Consider the following 20,504-nt stretch of genomic DNA (forward strand, 5'->3'; position numbering starts at 1 on the left):
CCATTCAATGTTTTACAGTGTAAGTTATCTGCTAAGAGGTTCTGAGAAGTACACTGTAAACACCAAATGCAATGTTGAAACAGCAAATATTTATTTGGCAAAACATTACAGTTGTAACAGTAGCACAGTGTTGTATACAGTATCATACAAGAAAAGCAAACCATAAACATATGTAAACCAAAAGTAAAATTCTTACTTTTATTGCAAAAAATACTTATTTTACAATACTGTACTGCTGAAATACCATTAGATTGTTGCAACCTGTTCTAATTTCTGAAGGTTCAAATTATGGATGCCACTGTAAAGCGACTCAAGTTGGGCGGGACTCTCAGTCCACCTTCTTTCATTGTCGACCTGTGTGACCCCAAACTCATCATGATCGCTCTCCTTCCTCTTCTTTGCCCTCCTCCTCTTCCATATCTCCTCCTTGAACTTTGTCCTCGTTGTCGTACATGGCCTCTCCCTCCTACTCCCCTTGCTCTTTGTCCATTGTTGCCATCCATTGTTCAAATTGTTTAATCTGACCTTTGACCTATTTATAGGTCTACTGTATACTAAAGCAGTTATTGGTTAGTGATCAGTTAAGCAGTTAGTGTTTGCACATGTGAGGAGTGGGTGTGTGTACTGGTGAATAAGTGTAGCATTTTGATTGGTTGTGTTTGGAAAAGGAAAGCAGGTCACTTCCTGTTAGATTTTTGTGTCTTAGGTAGTTAGAGTATTGTGTGAAGTGTTTTGAATAAAAGTGTTTTATGCAATTGAAAAGTGAGTGAAAGGCTGAGAAAGAGTTAATGGTTTTAGAGATGTTTGAGATGAGGTTTTGGTCTTGAGTGAGGGGTTTCAAACATCGTGTGACATGTAAAGATTTTGTGTGTAAGCAGTTGGAAAAAACTGCAATGGTAATGCAGACTGATCGACACGCACCATCGATATATTTTCTACAGCTACATATACATTTTTACAATGATTACTTTCAAGGTACGAGGAAAAACACTTTGTCTTGCAGTATATGTATATGTCTTAGATCTGAAAGAAAAATGCTATCATGATATCAGTAACTTTTTTGTCAACTTTCTTTCGCTGTGGTCTTTTGTTACTTTATTTACTGAGAGCCAACATTTAGATATTCTTTAATTATTTATCAGTAGCATCTCCAAATGTTGAACTTTTGTATTAGACCTACAGATGTGTTCCTTTGATATAGATTAGTTTATGCTGGAAGTGTTTGTGTGTTATGTTCACAGTATGTTGCTAGAGATGCGCTGTCAAGTCCATTCAGAGCTGGCAGTGATTGAAGAGGAGGAGGGGCACCTTGAGGCTTCTTTGAGTCAGCTCCAGAAAGCCATGCGGCTGGATAACGGGACACAACGAGAACGCCTGTCGTCAGCTTTTCACCTCCTACAGCTCAGAGGGACCCTCTACCAAACGCCCTCCCGGACTGAGGATAAAGCCGCTATGCTTATGCAGCAGGTTTTCAGTCCATTTGTGTCAGACACATGTACATTACAAAATGTGACAGTTCTTAGCATACTTGGGCATTCAGACATACAGTAGGTACAGTAAAGGAGAAGAGCATCCTATCCCCCTAGAAGTAGGATAGAAATAGTAAGATAGAAATTCATTGTTTAATGTCACAGAGGAGAATATGCCTGTAAGTAAACTGCATGGCTACAAGTTAACATCCAGTTTGATATCCAACCCCTTCTTTTTCTCAGGCCAGGGACATGCAGCCGCAAGATAAGACAGACCGTCGTCCCATCCTGATCGCTGTGGGTCTCCTTTTGGCCCCTGATGATTTCCAGATGGTGCTGGATGCAGACGACACCTCCAAAAGTACAGATTTCTCTTCCTTGCTTTCAGTTTTCACTAAGGCTCCATTTTCTTAAGACATCTCTGTTTTGCAAGAATTTGCTTTCTTGTAGGGATAGCTTGAAACACACGTCCATATTTACTAAGTCTTATGTATCTGCACCAGGAATCACACCATCACTCATTAAACATTTGTAAGCTGTATGATATGTCTTAGGGTATATTCTGAAGGCACTTTTCTCCTTTATGTATATACGCTTAACAGAGAAAGGAGAAGATCTGACTTTTTATAGCATTAAACAATGTGGAGGCTAGGCGCTCATTATACTTTTCTAACTTTACACCTGGTCAACAGTAAAATGACTTTGTCATGGTATTCTTTTGATAAGGCATTTACAGTGTTACATTTTCTCTACCATCCTTCTTCTCCGTTCTGAGCTTCTGCTGAACCTGCAGCTCGATCTCACTTAGCTCTCTCACTTTCTCAGCTTTCTCTGCACTTTGTTGTGGCTATGGTACACCGTATTCTGTGGGTGTTTTTTTTTTTCAATTTCTTTGAAGTTCATTTAATGAGTTGTGTTGCATTAATAATATAAACAGTCTTACCGATCAGGACATATTATAAATTATTAATTATTAAAAATAAAACATTTATCTGAGGTGTTAACTGTGGCATACCTAAATGTTTAAGAATCCTGTAATGAGTTTGTCAATGCGGCAAGGTTCTCCTTTACTTGCAGAATGCACCTGGAAGGCAGTCCTCTGTGCTAATTGGGTAATGAGCAGCTGTCTCAGTAAAGCAGGCACTGATTACAGGCAGATTGAGAATGCATACTGAATGAACGTCACAGAGCAAAATTAGTGTGCGTGGTCTTGTTTGTAAATGTGTCCCCCGGTCTTTTAGTCTGGACAGAAGTTCTTTTAGTGGAAGCATTAAACTTTGCTGCTAGGTTGTGTACAGTTTCTCTGAGAATCTGGTGTGTTCCTGTGTAGCTCACAGCGAAGCCCCATCAGCTGAGGCAGCAGCTCGTGGAGCAGAAGGGCCTGAGCTCGAGCAGAGCCTTTGATCTCAGAGTCATTCCAGGCTCCTTGGTCCACAGCATCAAATGAACATTCAGCAGTCCTAATGACCCAGGGAAGAATTCACCTCTAAAAGCGAGTCAAAGGGCTTCTACTGCAGGCTTGGGTTAAAAGCTTTGGTCTATAGAGGCACCTCTTGTTTTTGTCTATAAACCTCAAGAATCCCCTAGATGACGACACTTAAGCATTGGGTTCTGAGCTTCAAAGCCAGCTCACCAAGTAACCCTTGAGACAAGAAGAATTAATTAATTGCAGCATGTAATGTTGCCACAGTTTTGTATTGTTGCTCAATGTGAGGTGTGTGTATGAGAGAGTTGAGAGAGTGTGTGTATCTACTCAGGGGTATGTTGCTTCTTTGAAACACTGCACTCAAAGTCACAGACTTCTTTGTATAATTCAATCCATCAATCCATAAACAACATCCCTGTCTTTGTTTTTTTTTTTGAGTGGGGAGGTGTTGGTATGGTTTTGTGGTGTTTGTCCAACATATCTAATCTAATCATTATGTCTTTATACGGAGAACATTCTCACTATGCATGTGAATGCTCATTTATACCATGTTCTATGAAGTAGAGACAGAATGACAAGACTATGTGCAAACTAGCCGGATTGTATTTATGATTGATTACAGAAGCTTTTCCAACAGCATTAATAAAGTTTGACTTTTTATTCAGTACTCCAACAATTGTCTAGTTCCCGTAGGCAGTTTTGGATCTGGACCAGTGGCACAGCTCTTTGCTAAGGCTCAGCATCACTCTACATCTGTTCAAAAGATGGATGGACACCTGGCCAGACAAGGAGATGACAAAGACAACACAGAGAGGTGTGTGTGTGTTTGTTTGTATGTATATTCTCCTTGCCTTGTCTTCTTGCCAGTGTTAAGTTTTCTTAGTAATTATTTTTAGCTGTCAGACATCCCAGAAACCCAGTTGGAAAATATAATTAGCCTTTTATGCCTTGTTGAATGTATTACTCCTTGCTGTTACTAAACATAAGATAAGATAATATTGAATGTGTGATGAATTAGTCCTCTGCAGTTAAAGTTGTTGTGTGACTGCAACCTTCAATTACATCTCCTTATTCATAGCACATAGTTTAGATCCCTCTGTCTACCGATATCATTACAGTAGAAAAGTGTGCACATCAAAAATGTCAGGCTTAATCGTTGGGAGAGAGCAGAGTCATCAGTACTTGAGTACTTGAGTCCCCAAAGGAAACGTTTATTATTCATGCATCAAAAAAACAACTTTAGATCTTATACAGTGAGCTGCTGTGCCCTTGCCTTCACCTCCACCTTTTAAAAAGGAAGATATCTCTTAAGTTGTCTTCTTCTATCTTGGCTGTTCCAGGGTAAAGTTGTGGGCAACACTGGCAAAAACAGCCAGGAAACAGGAAATGTGGGATGTGTGCCGAGCTGCTTGTCGATTCTGTCTGCTTTACGATGATGGGAGGTGGAAGATTTCCAAGACTGACAGTAAGATGATGAATGATCCTTAGACTGGCGGTAAAATGAGAGAAATTCTCTTAAAACTGTGGGAGACGGTATTAGAATATTAGAATGAATAAAGAGAACCCAAACGCTTAGATATTCAGTATAACTAATGTGTGATAGAACTGCTCTGTTACTGGTGCAGTATGATAAAATTACTGATAACATGACATATGACATCATTTGGTTAGAAGTATTCCATATGAAAAGACAGGTGAAGAGGAAGCAGTAATAGTAGTAGTAGGAGTTGTTGGAATACTGTTAAATACAAAATTGCTGTCACTTACAGGATTCACATCACACATTTTGTCTACTTGATCCAGAATGTAGATGCTCAGAAGAAGAAAGCTGTGCAGAATGTCACGATTGCAATGGAAGTCAAACCTGTGTGAAGGACTTGCTGCGCCTTTTAGCTGAAATTCACTTCATCAGTGCTGAGGTGTGTGCTTACAGGCTCATGCCTCCTAAACCTGGACACACATACACACTTCTCATATATTCTTACAGTAGTAATACACAAAAACAGGTTTCACACTACTGTATATACACTGCAAGACTTTTGGCTGTTTTCACCCAACTGCATTTTATTTTAATTTGTTTGTTGTTGATCCATCATCGGTTAAAGTTCTAATCCCACAAATTTCAGTCCTGGTTGATTTGGCAAAACAGCAAGTGTTGTTTAATAATATAGCAAACACTTGTTGAGTAGCTAGTTAAGTCAATAATAAATGCAACAGTGCAGCTACAGGACACAGTAAAGGTGGTTGCCCTGCTGATGAGCTGGAGATGCGCTGCCTGTCACCTGCAGCTCTTCGCCTAACAGCTGTCTGTGGCTGCTTCTTCTTGTTCCATTACTCCCTGCAATGACAATGTTTAACAGATGCTTTTTGATGTAAAATCTTGGTCAGTGCTAATAGCGGTAACAAATACATAGCTTTTCCCATGTGGTTACTTCACAATAAAAGCCACCCCTTGTTGTGCCAGTGGAACACCTAAAATGTAAAGCAACAGCAGTAGAAGGGTTCATGTGCATCGTTTCCTGTGAAGGCAATTTGAATCCAGCATTGGAATGGCGTACTCCGCCACTAACAATGACGACTACTAGTGTATATAGAAAGGCAATTACTCAAAGTAAATACATCACATGGCTGTTGCTGAAAAAATGCCAACTGTTTGTGGAATCAAAGCTGGGGTTTGATTTCATGAAAATCTAAAGGATTATAACTCTAAATGAGGAATGACGGCCTCTACCAGGGAATCTTCTAGGGACACAAACATCTGGTTCTGAGAATGTTACAGTTACACTCAGTCTATCAGTTTTATTCTACAGATCAGTGGAAAGACTACATTCACAGTTTCAGGTCTACCAGCTTTTTATTTTGAGCTTATTTGGATGCAGTTGTTTAGTGTTCATGTTCACAAAAACTAACTGAACTATCTTAGATCATAGGAATATTTTATTTTATTCAGCTTGAGCTCTTCTTTTGAAATATGAGATTAGGAACAAAGACTGCTTGCAGTAGTAGACATGCATTATGGGATTTTTAACAAGCCCGTGAGGTAGATGTTGATTGGTTGGAGTCAGAGACTGTTGTGCTTGTTTCATGAGGTTGTCTTATTGTGTAATCCCACTTCCCCTCAACCCTGCAGCTTCAAGTCTCTATTAGTCTATAGAGATGTTATCTTGACGGCACTTTGAAGAAAATGGAGACAAATATCTACGGCAACTACATGGCCTTGCTAAAACTGACTCACTCTGCAGCCTCTCTGCTTGCTCCTCACACGTATCTCTCTCTTTGTTCCATGGCACATGGGTGTATATTTTTTGAGAATTCATTAATTTAAAAGATACTTACGTATCAGTCTGATGATGAAGACAGGTTTCTCTTGTCTTACCTGAGTAGTCTGCCACCAGTCGTCTCTTTTTTCTTTGATCTTCTACAATTGAGCTTCAATGGCTCTAGAGAAGCTGCGATTCCTATAGCAGAAGGTCTTACCTTCCCCTTTTATTATGAAGTTGTCAAAACAGGAAATCAGCTTTAATATTATCTTTTGAAGTTGAGAAATAAATGTATTCTGTCTTGCTCAGGCCACTGTCCAAAAGCTGCTAACAGAGGGGGTGCAGCTTAACAGCCCTGCTGTACCTGCTGTAGAAACAGAGGTGTGTGTGTCTGAAGATGATCCACACTGGGTTGTTTACAGGTGAAAACACAATATACAGACATTTTGTTCATTTTGTATATCTTTTGTCTCTTGAGTGTATGTTTCTACTTTATTATTTGCATATCATAGATTTAATGCACGTTTTATTCATTTTAAGCTTTCAGAGATGATAATAAATGCTTTTGCATTGTACATTGTTAATTGTCATTATTAACTATAGCAGCAATGCAAGCTGTGAGATCTCAGGAAAACAGTCTGATAGACTGTAAGTACCTTTCCATGACCACATTTCCTCCAATTTGTGTTTCTTATCTTTTGTTACAACAAATAGTTTTGATAAATTAATTTTTTAATTTGCTAAAAAAAAGAATTGACATTTTCACCTTCAGTTTAATTTTTTACCATGTGGCCACTTTGGTATCTTATTCTCTCACACACAAGCACAACTTTCGCTGTCCCTTTCCCTCTCCCTACCCAGAGACCTGGATCCAGGCTCTGTCTGCCTACGCCACCTCCAACTTCTTGCGGGCAGCGGAGCTCGGTGCAGAGATCAGGGAGCCCTGGGTCGTAGCAAATGCAGCCGTTTACCTGTGGAACTACAGCAGCCACGTGTTAGTAGCTGGGGAGTACCAACACCTGCTTCCCACCTTCCAGAGTCTGGTGGAGGTCCTTCGAAAAACAGAGTACACAGGGTAGGCTTGGCCTCTAATCAGTTTTGTTACAGGGTATATGCATGTTAGACAGAATCGTTTGGTAATTAGGCCTGGAGTTCTTGCAGTGTTTTTATTTTGGTCCAGTGCTAACATTTAAGCTTTTTGTGAACAGGTCTGAACCCGAATATCACAGGTGTTTGATAAAAACGTATTCCTAAAAGGTCATCATTTCAAAAAACCATGAAACAAAGGTATTTTTAGACTGATGACTGTAAATTTTTAAATGACTTAGAGGTTTTGAAAGTGTTTCATCAGCCTAGCAGTCATTTACCCAACCCTCAGTGGACTACTGTGTAAACATAGTCTTTCAATTTGGGTGAAGTTATTAGGTTTTCAGCTGATAACAGCACATTGTACACATGTCCTTAGAAAATCATTTTAGGCACGGTCAGAGTTGACCTCTGAAAACATTGTTAATTTATTCTCTGTGGCACTGAAGCTCACACACAGAAAAGGAGGCAGTTTAAGCTCTGCACTTATGTCTGGGTATGGAAAGAAGAAGTGAATGTTCATGAAAATGGACCAATGTCCTTGGGCATAGCAGTAATTATGTGAATGTTGGGATTCAGTGACATTCTCATGTATGTGGCCATGGAAACATACTTTTTGCCGTCCAAAATCTGTGGTTAGGTTTTTTATTTCCAGGAAGAACTAAAATATAAAAATAAATGTTTGGCCTTGAAGCCCATCTTTCAGTACTTGTTTTTTCCAGATAATGTCAGTTTGTGTGTTGTATTTCTCAGGACTCGTGTTCTGTTTGTGCTGCTGTGTAATGCTGTGGCCCGGGGTTGATCCAGCCTCTGTGTGGACCATACAGCATCGCTCTGCCAGGAGACAAGAGTAAAAGCAAAGCTGAAAAGGGAATGGAGAAGGCTGCCAGTGTCCTTGGTTTTTTTTTAGAACCTGCTGCCCTGCAGGATGTCCGCAAGGCATTAGAGGTATGTTAGTGTGTGGCTGTGCTTGACCTAGTGTTTAAATGAATGTATTTAATAAGTATTAGTACCATATATGTATTTGTGAAGAAGAGTGACGGCAGAACCACCACCTACACCAGTTCCTGTACCTATGTCACCAACATGGGCATAAAACCCATCTTTGTCACCATATTTTTTTCATTCTCTCTGACACCATATATTTTTTATAAAATCAGAACCAAAGATGGATCCAGATGTCCTATGTTACAATAAAGTAACATAAAACCAGCACACATAAATAAACATCTTCATAAAAATGCCCTCTCTTACCATACATTTTTATTAAAGCTCCCTACAAAGCAATTATTTAAGTTGTATATTTGCATATACGCATATTTGCATAAAGGTAAAAAAGCCTGTAAACACAGAACTACTTACAAGACAACTATCTGGTAAGACTTGAGCGGCAATTGCACTGTCACTGTCCTTATCTTCTAAAGGAGATAATAAAAAATCAATTCTGAAGAAGGCTGAGGATAGAAGTTATAATACGTTCCCTAGCGTTTCAAAACCTCCAAGTATCATGAAACCAGCTTACAAATTAATCGAAACACCGTGTTTCCCACAGAATGACAGCGTAACTGTGGTGCAGGGGTGGGTGGGGGGGTTTGCAGTCGATATTGACTACCAGCTACAGCGTGCTAACCTCGACAACCCACCTATGATCTAACTTTAACCCTATTAGCTAGGCTCCTTACATGCTTGCTTTGCTAATAGCTTTTTTTATGGTGGGTTTCCGATATTGACAGGGTTGTGTTGGACAGATTTATGCAGCATGAGAAAGAGAGAGAGAGGGAGGGAGGGAGCGTCCTTGCAAGACGTGTTCAGACAATCAAATTTTAATCTTTTGTACAGATATTACACTGCAAAAAAGTATGAAACAGTTTACACTCTGTGAACTTTGTTATACTGTTTAAAACTTTCGAATTCAGTATTTCACTATTCAAAGTTACAGTTGCTTGTAACTTTTCAAATGATCCCTTTTTATTTTATGAATTATGAACTATGAAATAGGTCAGTATCCGTATGATAGATGATGAGCTTTAATAGAACAAATGGCAACCTTTTTTTGGAGCTATCAAAGCTATCAAGCTTCTAGTACATCCATTCCCTGAAATGTATTTTAGCCCTTAGGTACATTATTATTATGGTATGTCAAAATGGGATTCACCAAAACAGACAAGAATGCAAAGAATAAGGCCACTTTGTATATGTTGAGGCTTAGCACTCAAGGCAAGAAAGCAATATAGACAAAGGTATTGTTTAAGTTTCATACAGTATGTGTTTGTATCTGTATATTAGAAATACAAGGCCTCTCAGGAAGCACTGATTACTCCTTGATATGATCTTCAAAGGTGAAAAGTTGAAGCACTCTCAGGATACATTTTATCTCGCTCATCCTTTGACACACACTATTCATCCAACCAAGCTCACACGCACGCGCACACACTCACATTTTGCTTTCCTGACCGGGTTTCTTTGTGCCATTAAAGCCTGATTTCTATGTTCTCTATGCTGCAGCTGCCAATTAAACCCTTTCCTTTCTCCTTTTCTATCAACCATTTATATAAGCTCTAACTCCAGATGAAAGGCACTTTATCAGTGAATTATTAACCGACATTCAATGTGTCTGTTTCCTTTTTGATGAAAAGATATTAAAAAACTTTCCAATACATTTTTTATACATAGTTCACAGTACAACAGGATCAGCTACACTGTCTAACAAAATCCTACTGAATTCTGAGTCTGTCGTGTCTACAGCTGAAAGGCTGGCAGAGGGCCTTGGGCTAGAGAAAGTCCAGGTCTTTCAGAAACATATCATAACGTATGGTATTTGATAGACACTTTCCATCCATCCATCGTCAACCGCTTATCCTGCGTACAGGGTTGGGGGGGGGGGGTGGAGCCAATCCCAGCTGACATCGGGCAAAAGACGGGGTACACCCTGGACAGGTCGCCAGTCCATCGCAGGGCCACACATAGACAGACAACCAGTCACACTCACAACTGAGGACAATTTAGAGTCTGATAAACAATTTGATCCGCATAAACATTTTTAATATCATTTGGGATAATGCATAATCCCGACTATGTTAATGCCATGTTCTATTTATTGAGTTTCTCAGACTACTAATACCAAGTACTTCTAGCTGATAGACTGTAACCTGTTGTTGTTTTCCACCCTTCTTTCTAGTTGTGTGACTATGCCCTTTACATATCCAACTGCAACATCCCAGGGGAGACTGTACCTATCGCAGCAAGGAAGCAGGTGGTGGCCACATGGGTGCAGATCAAGAGGCTCTTGCAACAGCAGATTGGCCCAAAGATGGATATTAAAGATGAGGTACCATCCACTGTGTCAGCCCAAAAGTGCTTTGTTTTAGTTTGCCAATATATGTTTAGATCTAACCAAGATTTGAGAGCACGTACATTATAAATATAACATATTACATTGTAGTCCAGGATTTGGTTGCGCCAGCTATTCATAAATCCATTAATAAGTTTGAATGTAAAGTCATTCTTAAGATCTCAATAACTACTTGCTAGTTTCAAGTACTGATTTACTAAATCAGGTTGCACCATTAAAACTTAAGAAATGTCTTTGCTAGTAAAGACTTTAGTCAAATGTAAATAGTTTTCTAGTAAACATCTATAGCGCTATGCAAACAAGAGCAATGAACTATGTAAACATGACGTCACTGCATTATCACCAGCTAGCACAGTCTCAAAAACTACAGTTTTAGAAGGGCAAAACATCATCTTTTAGAAATGTTGGTAATACTCTATTTTGTTTAGTATAAATACTATTCATACAGTTTAGGGTTAGTGGGAAAAGACTATGCTAAATTAACTGACGTTATTGACTCATGTATTTAGTCAAACGTTTGCTAATTTGTGGTATGTTATTTTAATTTTTGTAAATTGTAATTTAAAAGATTTACATAATTTTTAAAAAGCATTTATCAAGTTTCTGGTCAGATATGTTGACTGTAACATTCTTAGAAGTTACTGGGTGTAAATATTAAGTAACAACTAATCTCTGCCTAAGAGCTAGTTTGTGTGATTCGGCCCATTACTGTCTAATGAGCCATAAACCTCCACTTAGTAAAAATGTCTGAATTTGTGAACAGCTGATGCTACCGGCTCCAGGGGTCGGCAACCTTTTCTCAACTAATGATTGTAAATTGACAAAGATAAAGATGACTGGTGTGCCAGTAGCAACATGAGACAAACTGCAGCACTTTTTTGTACCTGTTGTATGAAACAAAAGCCCGGTTTTGACAATAGGTGACACAAACACCAAAAGTGTGTTTCCATTTGCAAAACAGCATGCTCCATGAAGTGTTGTGTTCTGGTTCCTCTTCATACAACCAACAAAATCACATACTGATGCTAAAAAGAAAATGCTAGAACAAACGAAAAACTCTTCAGTCAAGATACTCGTAGCAAAAAGACAACAACACACCACATCAGATCAGGTTTACACCTGCAGTCATTTAGTGGTGAACAAAACTAAACTGAAAATAACAACATTCTTGAGGCTGTATGTCTTGCCTTCTCGTTTTACATCAGGCCACACCGCAAATACTGTAATATTGTCCCTGACCAGACACCATAGATAAATAAAAGATAAACAGTGGATGTAGCCTAAGGCTAAAGTTGTTTTATCTATGCTGTCTGGTCAGGGAGAACATTCCAGTATTTGCGGTGTGGCCTGACGTAAATGATACATACAGCCTAAGGCCCCAATCAGACAGCGTTTGCAGGTTTGAAAACGCGAGGAGCCTTTTCAGTTGAATTTGGAAAATTCCAGTGCACTGCCGTTGTTTTATGTTGCCAGGCAACCACCAAATCAACTGTCCTGTCAGTCTAAGTAATAACTGTCATATTAGCACAAGCTTGATCACAACTCACAGGTCTGTGTCTTTTGTTGCTAAAAACATCTGCTTTAAAAAATAGACAAACGGAGAGCGCTTGCATTGTTTGAGGGTGAGAGGTGTACAAACACGCAGGAGACAGGGAAACATCCGTGTGGGCACATGAGAACCTCAGAAAGAGGAGACACCGCTGGTAGTACAACCAGTTTGTCCAGGAGCTTCGTCTTAATGATAGTCGGTTCAAGGCTTATTTTAGGATGAGTCGGGGACAGTTTGTTGCAGTCTCTGGACAATCCAAGCAACTGTAAACTTCCGTCACCACAACCGAGGCCCCGTCTCTCCATTCATTTGATTGCACAATTGAAAAAAACGCGAATGATGTTGGGCGCTTTTCTGCTCAGAACACTCCTTCGAAAATGTGAGGTGCAGCAGGCGGCTAAAACGTTAAGCGCCAAGGGGGCCTTAACAGCCCACATAACGCTCAGTGCCAAATAGAAAACTATTTAAAAAAGGCACCTCTCACTGCAAAAAACGCATTCTGTCTGATCGGGGCCTGAGTGGTGTGACAAATTCAGCCTCGGCGAAACTAAGGTTAGAAAGTCCATCCCCTTCCAACCATCCATCACCTCAATCTCAAATTGATTAAAAGAGGAGCCATTGGCATGCAAACTTATGAAACCTCATATTTTCGATTAAGACACTGAAAAGTTGGACTGATGTCCACAGAAATTCGCACCTTGCATTCTCACGCCTCACAGCTGCTTCATCTTTTCTGTGTCCTTCAGTTTTTTACGTTTTATGCTCTGCATGTGCATGTATGCGTTTAATGCTCTACTAACTAGGATTTCGGTGCAAGACTTGTATGAAAAGAACCAGATATAGTTAAAAGTGAGGTGACTGAAATTGTTGTGATCACTGAATCACAGCATTTTCAGTTTTAGAACATAGTTGGCAGGAGTGCATCAAAACGATGATGAAACAAATGTATAAAATTGTTTTTAAACAACAGCAAAATCAACAAAAAGCCTTCAGTATTGCTAATTTTGTGATGTAACAAAGATTATATATTTATACATTCCAATGCAATTATTTTTCTTTTTCGCGTGGAGGGGTTGCTATCCTCTGTATACTATATTTAAGATAAAAAGGGCTGCTAAAGGGCTTGTAAATGTGAAATGCAAAGGAGACTGAATGCACACTGAGACAACTGTATAGCTCATTGTCACATATTCATGTCACATTCATAATGCTTCCTGTATTATGGTGTTCTTGCAGTTCTTCTGTAATGTGCTTATAGTATTGTAGGCTTATGATGCCTGACATTTTTATTAATTGTTTTCACGTAGTAGGTGGCACTTCCACTATATCCATATTACAGTATTGTATCCGCTGGTTTGTGATCATCTCCGGATGTCATATTTCCTGATTGTACTGCTTTGCAGTGGGACAAAAATGCGGGGAAAGCACCTATACAATTTGTCAGTTAAATGGACTGTTTGATTAGTCACCATAATCCTACGACCATTTGTCTGCCAAGGATTTCCTGGTCTACTTTAATCCATTCTGTTTGTTTCTTGCCATGCAAATTAAGAAATGCAGTGTTAAAATAAATGGGGTTCATCTGTAATCTCAAATCAATCATCAACTAATTTTCCAAACAATAGGAAGTCATTCATTATCAGCAAGGCCATCTCTGCTGTATTTCAGACACATGCATACAATATGATAATCATACTCCAGGTCCATGTTTCATTTACGAGCAAATAGCAATATGTTCTTTTCTTAAACATAAGGTACATTGGTGTATGTGTATTGTGGTATGTGTATTTATTGTATTTCCATATCTGTACAGTGTATTGTGTGATTTGAATTACACTGTACATGTAACAGCCCAACAAGGGACAAGAGTTGAGTTAGCAAGAGCTCTAAACTGTGCAGCACGTCACTTTCATACTCTGTATGTTAAATTGCCTCGCCCCAAAAAAATTTAAATAAAGAGTATGCATGGTTCTCTTCCCCATTGGCAGTGTGAGAATGAGGACGTGTCAGCGATGACGCGTGTGCTGGTTGGAGTGGAGATGCTCCAGTGCAATAGGAACCCGAGGCATATGGAGTTCTCCGTTCCCAGTCTCTCCACAGTATGTACTTCTTTGTTCATGTTTTGCTACAGTAGCCGTTGGCCAGATGGTTACAACAAATGCCGAGATCGCAGCGCAGACTCTGTCTGCAGCTCATCATGTGTCAATATCTTCAAAATAATGTAGCTACCTTGATCATCATGCTTTGGTCGGATTAACGTCATTGGCCCTGACAGGCCCGTTGGCTATATCTTCTTTCACTCTGTCTCTCATCCATCCATCTCTCTTCGGCTCTTTTCTCCTCCTTCCTATCTTCGCATTTTGGTTCACTCCTTTCTCTCATACATTCTGTGCTCATCCTCGCCTTCTTAAACTCTATAAATGTTTTCCATTTGTCCATCACCCCACCTCCCTTTTTCTTGACCTTATCTCATTTGTTTTCTTTTTCTTTTCCACTTCTCGTTAATCCTCCTTCCTTCTAACCTGTCACTTTCTGTGTGCTTCCATTCACTCATTCCTTTGCTACCTTCCTCTCATCCCTGATTACCTCCTGCTTTACACATTTACTCCGTTCTATTCCTCTTTCCAATGCTTACATTTATGTTTTTACTCTACCCTTATGCTTACTGCCATCTGTCTTTTCCCTCGCAAATGGTTTCTTAATTTCTGTCCTTTCCTTTTCTTCTCCTGTCTCCTCCCTCACCTTCTTTGCCTTTATGCGATTCACTCCACCCTGCTTTTCTCACCCTCCCTCTTGTCGTCTTTACCCTCACTACCCCCCCTTCCTTTCCCTCATCCACCTCCATTTTCCTCCCCTCCCCTATTCTCCCGCCTCACCTAAAGCTGGTGAGCATGGCGTCTGAATGCAGCTGGACTGACGCCGTGGTGGAGTTGCAGGTGTGGTGCCAGCTGGCTGCCTTCTGCCACTATTCCAAGGACCACAGCTTGGTGTTGTGCTGCACCAAGAATGCTCTGCAGCTGGAAGAAGCAGCAGCAAAGAACCTCAAAACCATGCCTTGTGTTTTGTAAGTGGAATTAGCGGAATAAATTGTATATTTAATTTTTTTATCTAATTCTTAAAAATGGACAAAAGGGACTGCACTTGAAATGAATGTATATGTTTGTTATGGCAAGCACTACAGATAGGTGTTAGGAGTGGTTGAGGTTTTTGCCTCCAAAGCTGTCTGAGGGGCAGGTGACATCTTGTGCATGTTCAAGAGTATTGCAGTTGATACAAATGAGCAAGCATTGCTTTCCATTTTTGCATGAAGTTGGAGAGTTTGAATCAAGTTGCACAGCTTTGGATTTTTCTTTGTGTCAGTTTTACATTTTGGTTGATTGATTGATGAACTTGGACAGCTAATGGATTTCCTCATATCCCTAGGTATGGCCTGACTGCAGTGAATGAGATGCTGAGCACTGCGGCTTGTTTGAGGGGTTTGAGTTTAATCCATGAGTCCAATGGAGATCTCCACAGTTACAGAGAGGCTATGAAGGTGCTCCTGTCCAGTGTCAGGTGCTGCTTATTTATTGACGAATGCCTTGGGCAGCTACAAACTAGTTTTCTAAAAATATTCTCTTAATCTGGTCTCTCTACATTTTTTATTTCTTACCTTATGTGCTAATTATATTCTCTTGTCCATAGCTATGCTGAGGCTGAGAATCCAGCATTGTGTGTCGCAGCTGCCAGGCATTACTGGAATGCTTGTCTACCCCTGACACAAACTCCTGAGGAAAGATGGCAGCTCAAGGAGCCCCTGGAGAAGATCCTGGTTGCTCTGGTTCATACCAACTTGAAACATGCAAATGTATGGGTTCTTCTTTAGCCATATTTACATTTAATATTTAATTTTTTTTACGTTGGTGTCTGAAGGCAGGATCCAGAGTAGATTTTTCATGATACACTCCTAGTGTGATTTCCATAAAAGTTTTAATGTGAACAAAAGCAAAACTAAATCCTTTGAAGGTATGTCTGTGGTGTTTGGACCCTCCCAGGTCTACATTAGGAAAAAGGCCAACATGGACATATTTTTTTCAAAAATAGGCATGATGATATCCTTTTATAGTCATAGTCCAAAGTTATCAGTAGGGATGGGGATCGAGACCGGGTTCTAAAAGGACCCGGTTCCAAAATTTCACAAAACCCGAAAATCAATAACGTCCTACCTTATCGATACTGCTATGGAGACTAGCGGGTCCTGTAACATTATATCTCGAGCATCAAATCTGATTTATCTTGAAACGCAATGGACAAGAAAACTAATATTTATTAATTGATCGCACCGAAACTCGGTATTAAACAGGCCCGAGACTGTTTATCATTGGACTGCCGCCTCTGCTGCCCTCTATCACATGCACACACACACACACACACACACACACACACACAATTCAATTCAATTCAATTCAAATTAGCTTTATTGGCATGAATGTGTAACAACAACATTGCCAAAGCATCATACATACAACATAAGAACAATGAACCCCATACATTTCATTAAACGAGTAATTTAAAGCGTAAAGTAATCAAAGCGTATGTGTGTTTGTGTTAAAAAAAAGAAGAAATATTAAAAATTAAAATAAAATAAATAAATAAAACAGTAAGCGTGTGTGTGTGTTTAAAAAAATAAAAATACATTAAAAATAAATAAATAAATGAAACAGTAAGCGTGTGTGTGTATGTTTGTGTATGTTTAAAAAATATATATATAAAAATAAAATAATAAAACAATATTGTGCAATCTTTGCTGTTGTAAACATTAATGTTGCTGCTCTAGAAACAATATTTAGCTGTATTTATAATGTTAAATTCTAATCCTATAATTAATTTTAAAACACCCAGGCAGCCATGAGCACTTCAATATTATGTGTATTTATCGCAAGTCATGTGATCTCAATATATCATCTCAATATATAACAACCTTATCGCACATTGAATATTTTCCTCATACCGTGCAGTCCTACCTCATGCCCGTTGGGTCTGGTCTTTACCAAATAACCATCACTAAATAATAGTAAAGTATCCATAGTGGTATCGATAAAGAATCGGATCGTTAAGCAGTCTCAATAAGGGTATCATTATCAATAAAAATTAACGATCCCCATCCCTAGTTATTAGACAAAAAATATAAAGCCAAACACAAAATGACCCTCCTGAAAAACGTCTAAAAATGTAATTGTTTCACAAAGTATAAAAAAATATTTGAAAATACAGTTTCAATACAGTTTTTTTGTTGTTGCTGTAATCCAATGTGCAGGTACTTTCTTATTTTTCATTTGGTGAATCTGTCATGCAGCACCTGGCTTAAACATAGGACATCACACAACTACATTTTTGCATTTCTGTGATGTTTAACAACATAAAGCATTTTTATTGGTGCATCTCAACTTCTAAGCAGGAGCAGTAACGCAGCACAGCAACAATGAAACCACAGAAACACAGAGTCTGCCCCTCTGTTAAGGAAAATGTTCCAGCCCATTCCCAGTCCCAGCATCAGACAAGCCAATTTTTTTAATGCCATCTGACATGACAAAAGTTCAGCCAAAAAAATACTAGCAACAAAATGAACAGCTAATGAGCAAAACCAGAACTGATCTATCATGACCTGTATTTTCTGTTTTGTTTCCTACTTTGTCCTATTTCTTATTTCTTTTTTTGACAACTTTAGTTTGGTTGCTGTAAAACTAAGTAAAATAGGTGGCGCAGTTCTTAAACTTGCTCTGTAATCTTTAATTTATGATAACGTTGATGAAACATTTTCATGAGGCTGCTACAGGGGAACTTGTGGGTGTGCTTAAATGTGAGAACATCTCCCCAGCACTGCCTGTGGACAGCAATCCAGCCAGGGGGATAAACAGTTGTTCCAGTGCAAAATAACTTAAAATCCATAATTAAAGGCAGCTTATGATCTTCATCTGTGGTGTTCTTTCTAACTTGATACTGATCTTCAGTAGTGATGCAACCCGCAATAATCAAGGAAAACGCTTTTTTTTGTATGGGTTGCCAAAGTCTGTACATCAAAATGACTGCCTCTCCCAGATAACTGAACCAAGTCATGTTGCAGGCTCTGGATGTGGAAGGGGATTTACAGAAAAGAGTGCTGGATCAGATACATAGAAAGGTCTGATAGAAATGTATCTTCAACTGTACATCAGTGCGCTTTAACTTTTTACCACCAACGGCAACACTGCCCTTCTCACACTTGTAGCGACTTATGTATTAATCCTTTCCCTTTCTTTTTCAGAAGCAGGGCAAAATGAAAGGCTTGCTGACCTTGACAGCACTGCCTCTTGGGAGTTCTAAACATGAAGCAACAGGTAAAAGGAGGCTGCACACCTTGCAGATGGCCTCATGATTTGTTTCCTCTGTACCTCTATACTGTAAATAAAAGTGTTATTTATTCCAGGATAAACACTGGGGACTGTGACATTTGCACTTGAATTGTCAATTAGGCAGCTAAAGTTCTACATTGATAATTAAATTATGAACATGTATTTAAATAAATTGGATAACAGATCATCATTAAGTCATCTAAATATGCATTTCTATACCCATGTATGTAAGTAGGTGAAGAGGACCTAACCCTGAGAGCAGCCATTTACAGTTTGTTGCTCCACATCCACATTGATAAGACAGACTGGAAAAGTGCTCTGCAGCTGCTGGACCAAGCTATTAGAGAAATGCCTCGCACCAGACACCGGATGTGAGTTTAAAAAAATTACATATTGGGGACTGGGGGAAAAATGTGAAAGAAACTGGAGAAGTAGATGGAGAGAAAGTCAACAATAAATCATATTGCCTGTGTTTTACCAGACCTCTGCTGAAACACAGAATACTGGTTAAAGCACGGCTGGATGAAAATGTACTGATGGACATGCAGAAGTTACAAGACGAAGGAGAGCAGTGCCATTCATTCATGTGGCACCAGGTGGCTCTGTGTGCTGGCAAGATAACCCAACAGCTCATCTGCTACCAGAAATCCATCACCTCTCTGTTGGTAATACCTCTGTTCTGACACTATTTTGACATCATTACCCGACCCGAACCTGGTACAGCAACAGATTATGCAGATGCAGATAGATCATGTTGGAATCTGTCACATTAGAAAGTTCATGATTTTTTTCCCTGTGTAGTCTCTTTGCACTGAGTAAAGGCAATATTTCTAGTAAGGTCTCTATCACCATCATGTGGAGCCAGCATGTCATTACAACTGTGAGGAACACAGAAAGACAGTCTCTTCATTGGAGTTAGGATGAATGACATCTGTTACACCATCCAAAGGTGTCAATTTAACACAAGCTCCGGGACACATAAAGGACCATCTCCTGTCAACTATCAAACAAAGGCAAAATGGATAAAAGTATCTTTAAAAATATGTTATTATATATTGACTGTTGTGTTTGTGATGCCATTTGTCAGCAGAGTGTAGAGACTCATTGGCAGAAAGTCAGCCTTCTGCTAGAGTTTGGAGAGTGGCTATACTCTCACAACTTCCCCAAAGCTGATGCCGAACACCAGGTTCAGTGGGCCATAGACATCCTTCTACACTTGGAAACTGAACAGACTGGAGGAGAAGGTAGAACTCATCGTCTCGTCTTGTTCAGTGTTTCATGACACAACTGTGTGAACGACTAGTTAGTTTTGTTAATGATGCTACTGTGCACTTTAAAATCTAGTGAAAAAGGTAACAGATTTTAAGAATTCCCCACGAGGTACGCACATCGGCATGAAACGCCTGGGGTGCTTTGCCATATGGATTCAGTTTGTGTGTGTGGTTTACACTGTGTTAGTCTAAGGGGAATAACATCTGCTCTGTTTGATCCAGAAAAGGGCCATGCCGCTACTTTATGATAGTTGCATCAGCAATGTATTTCAGTGTTTGTGCTTTGATTTCAGCTGTTACCCTGTGTAAACATTAAACCAAGAAAACCGTATTCAGAGAAAAAGGAACTGACCAGACAATTAAATATTTTTCATGATCCCATGTGGGCAGCCACTGAGAATAGCATTGCACTATTTAAAATACTGCTGTGAAGTCTTTTTAGTCTCCTGCTATGAACCATAAAATATTCCCTGAGAGACAAACTGAACACTCAAATAAAAGAAAAAGTTTTTATTAACTATTTGCGGAAATATGTGTTTCAGTATTTGTAATTGTTAAAATTGTAAAAGTTACAGATTATTGAACATACAGTATATGTCTTGTTTAATGTTAAATTCTTTGCCATGGTAAATGTTATATGTATATTTTTTTTACTCTAGAGGAGGAGTCCAAAAAGATGGATTTGAGTTCTGTGGAATGCGAGTCCCAGGTAGGAGTCCG

At 39.3% G+C, this 20,504-nt stretch overlaps 2 protein-coding genes across 2 annotated transcripts in view; both read left to right on the forward strand.

Annotated features, from left to right (window-relative positions):
* Positions 1-1,242: 1,242 nt before the first annotated feature.
* On the forward strand, positions 1,243-6,581 carry LOC119917682 (cilia- and flagella-associated protein 46-like). The gene is made up of 6 exons (XM_038738100.1): positions 1,243-1,467; positions 1,713-1,830; positions 3,580-3,709; positions 4,236-4,360; positions 4,699-4,814; positions 6,465-6,581. Exons 1-6 carry the CDS (start codon positions 1,243-1,245, stop codon positions 6,579-6,581), a joined length of 831 nt encoding a protein of 276 aa, XP_038594028.1.
* A 1,460-nt stretch (positions 6,582-8,041) lies between these two features.
* Positions 8,042-20,504, forward strand: part of LOC119917684 (cilia- and flagella-associated protein 46-like) — a 15,917-nt gene continuing 3,454 nt past the window's right edge. The window contains exons 1-12 of the mRNA XM_038738101.1: positions 8,042-8,189; positions 10,420-10,569; positions 14,131-14,241; positions 15,025-15,206; positions 15,566-15,697; positions 15,827-15,989; positions 18,246-18,302; positions 18,426-18,498; positions 18,749-18,884; positions 18,995-19,178; positions 19,601-19,757; positions 20,444-20,499. Coding sequence (XP_038594029.1) covers positions 8,115-8,189; positions 10,420-10,569; positions 14,131-14,241; positions 15,025-15,206; positions 15,566-15,697; positions 15,827-15,989; positions 18,246-18,302; positions 18,426-18,498; positions 18,749-18,884; positions 18,995-19,178; positions 19,601-19,757; positions 20,444-20,499 — 1,476 coding nt within the window. The 5' untranslated portion in view covers positions 8,042-8,114. The remainder of the gene's footprint in view (positions 8,190-10,419; positions 10,570-14,130; positions 14,242-15,024; positions 15,207-15,565; positions 15,698-15,826; positions 15,990-18,245; positions 18,303-18,425; positions 18,499-18,748; positions 18,885-18,994; positions 19,179-19,600; positions 19,758-20,443; positions 20,500-20,504) is intronic.

Source organism: Micropterus salmoides, unplaced genomic scaffold (assembly GCF_014851395.1).
Source record: "Micropterus salmoides isolate LMB-PRFRI ecotype aquatic unplaced genomic scaffold, ASM1485139v1 Ms_hic_scaffold_22, whole genome shotgun sequence".
Lineage (NCBI taxonomy): Eukaryota > Metazoa > Chordata > Actinopteri > Centrarchiformes > Centrarchidae > Micropterus > Micropterus salmoides.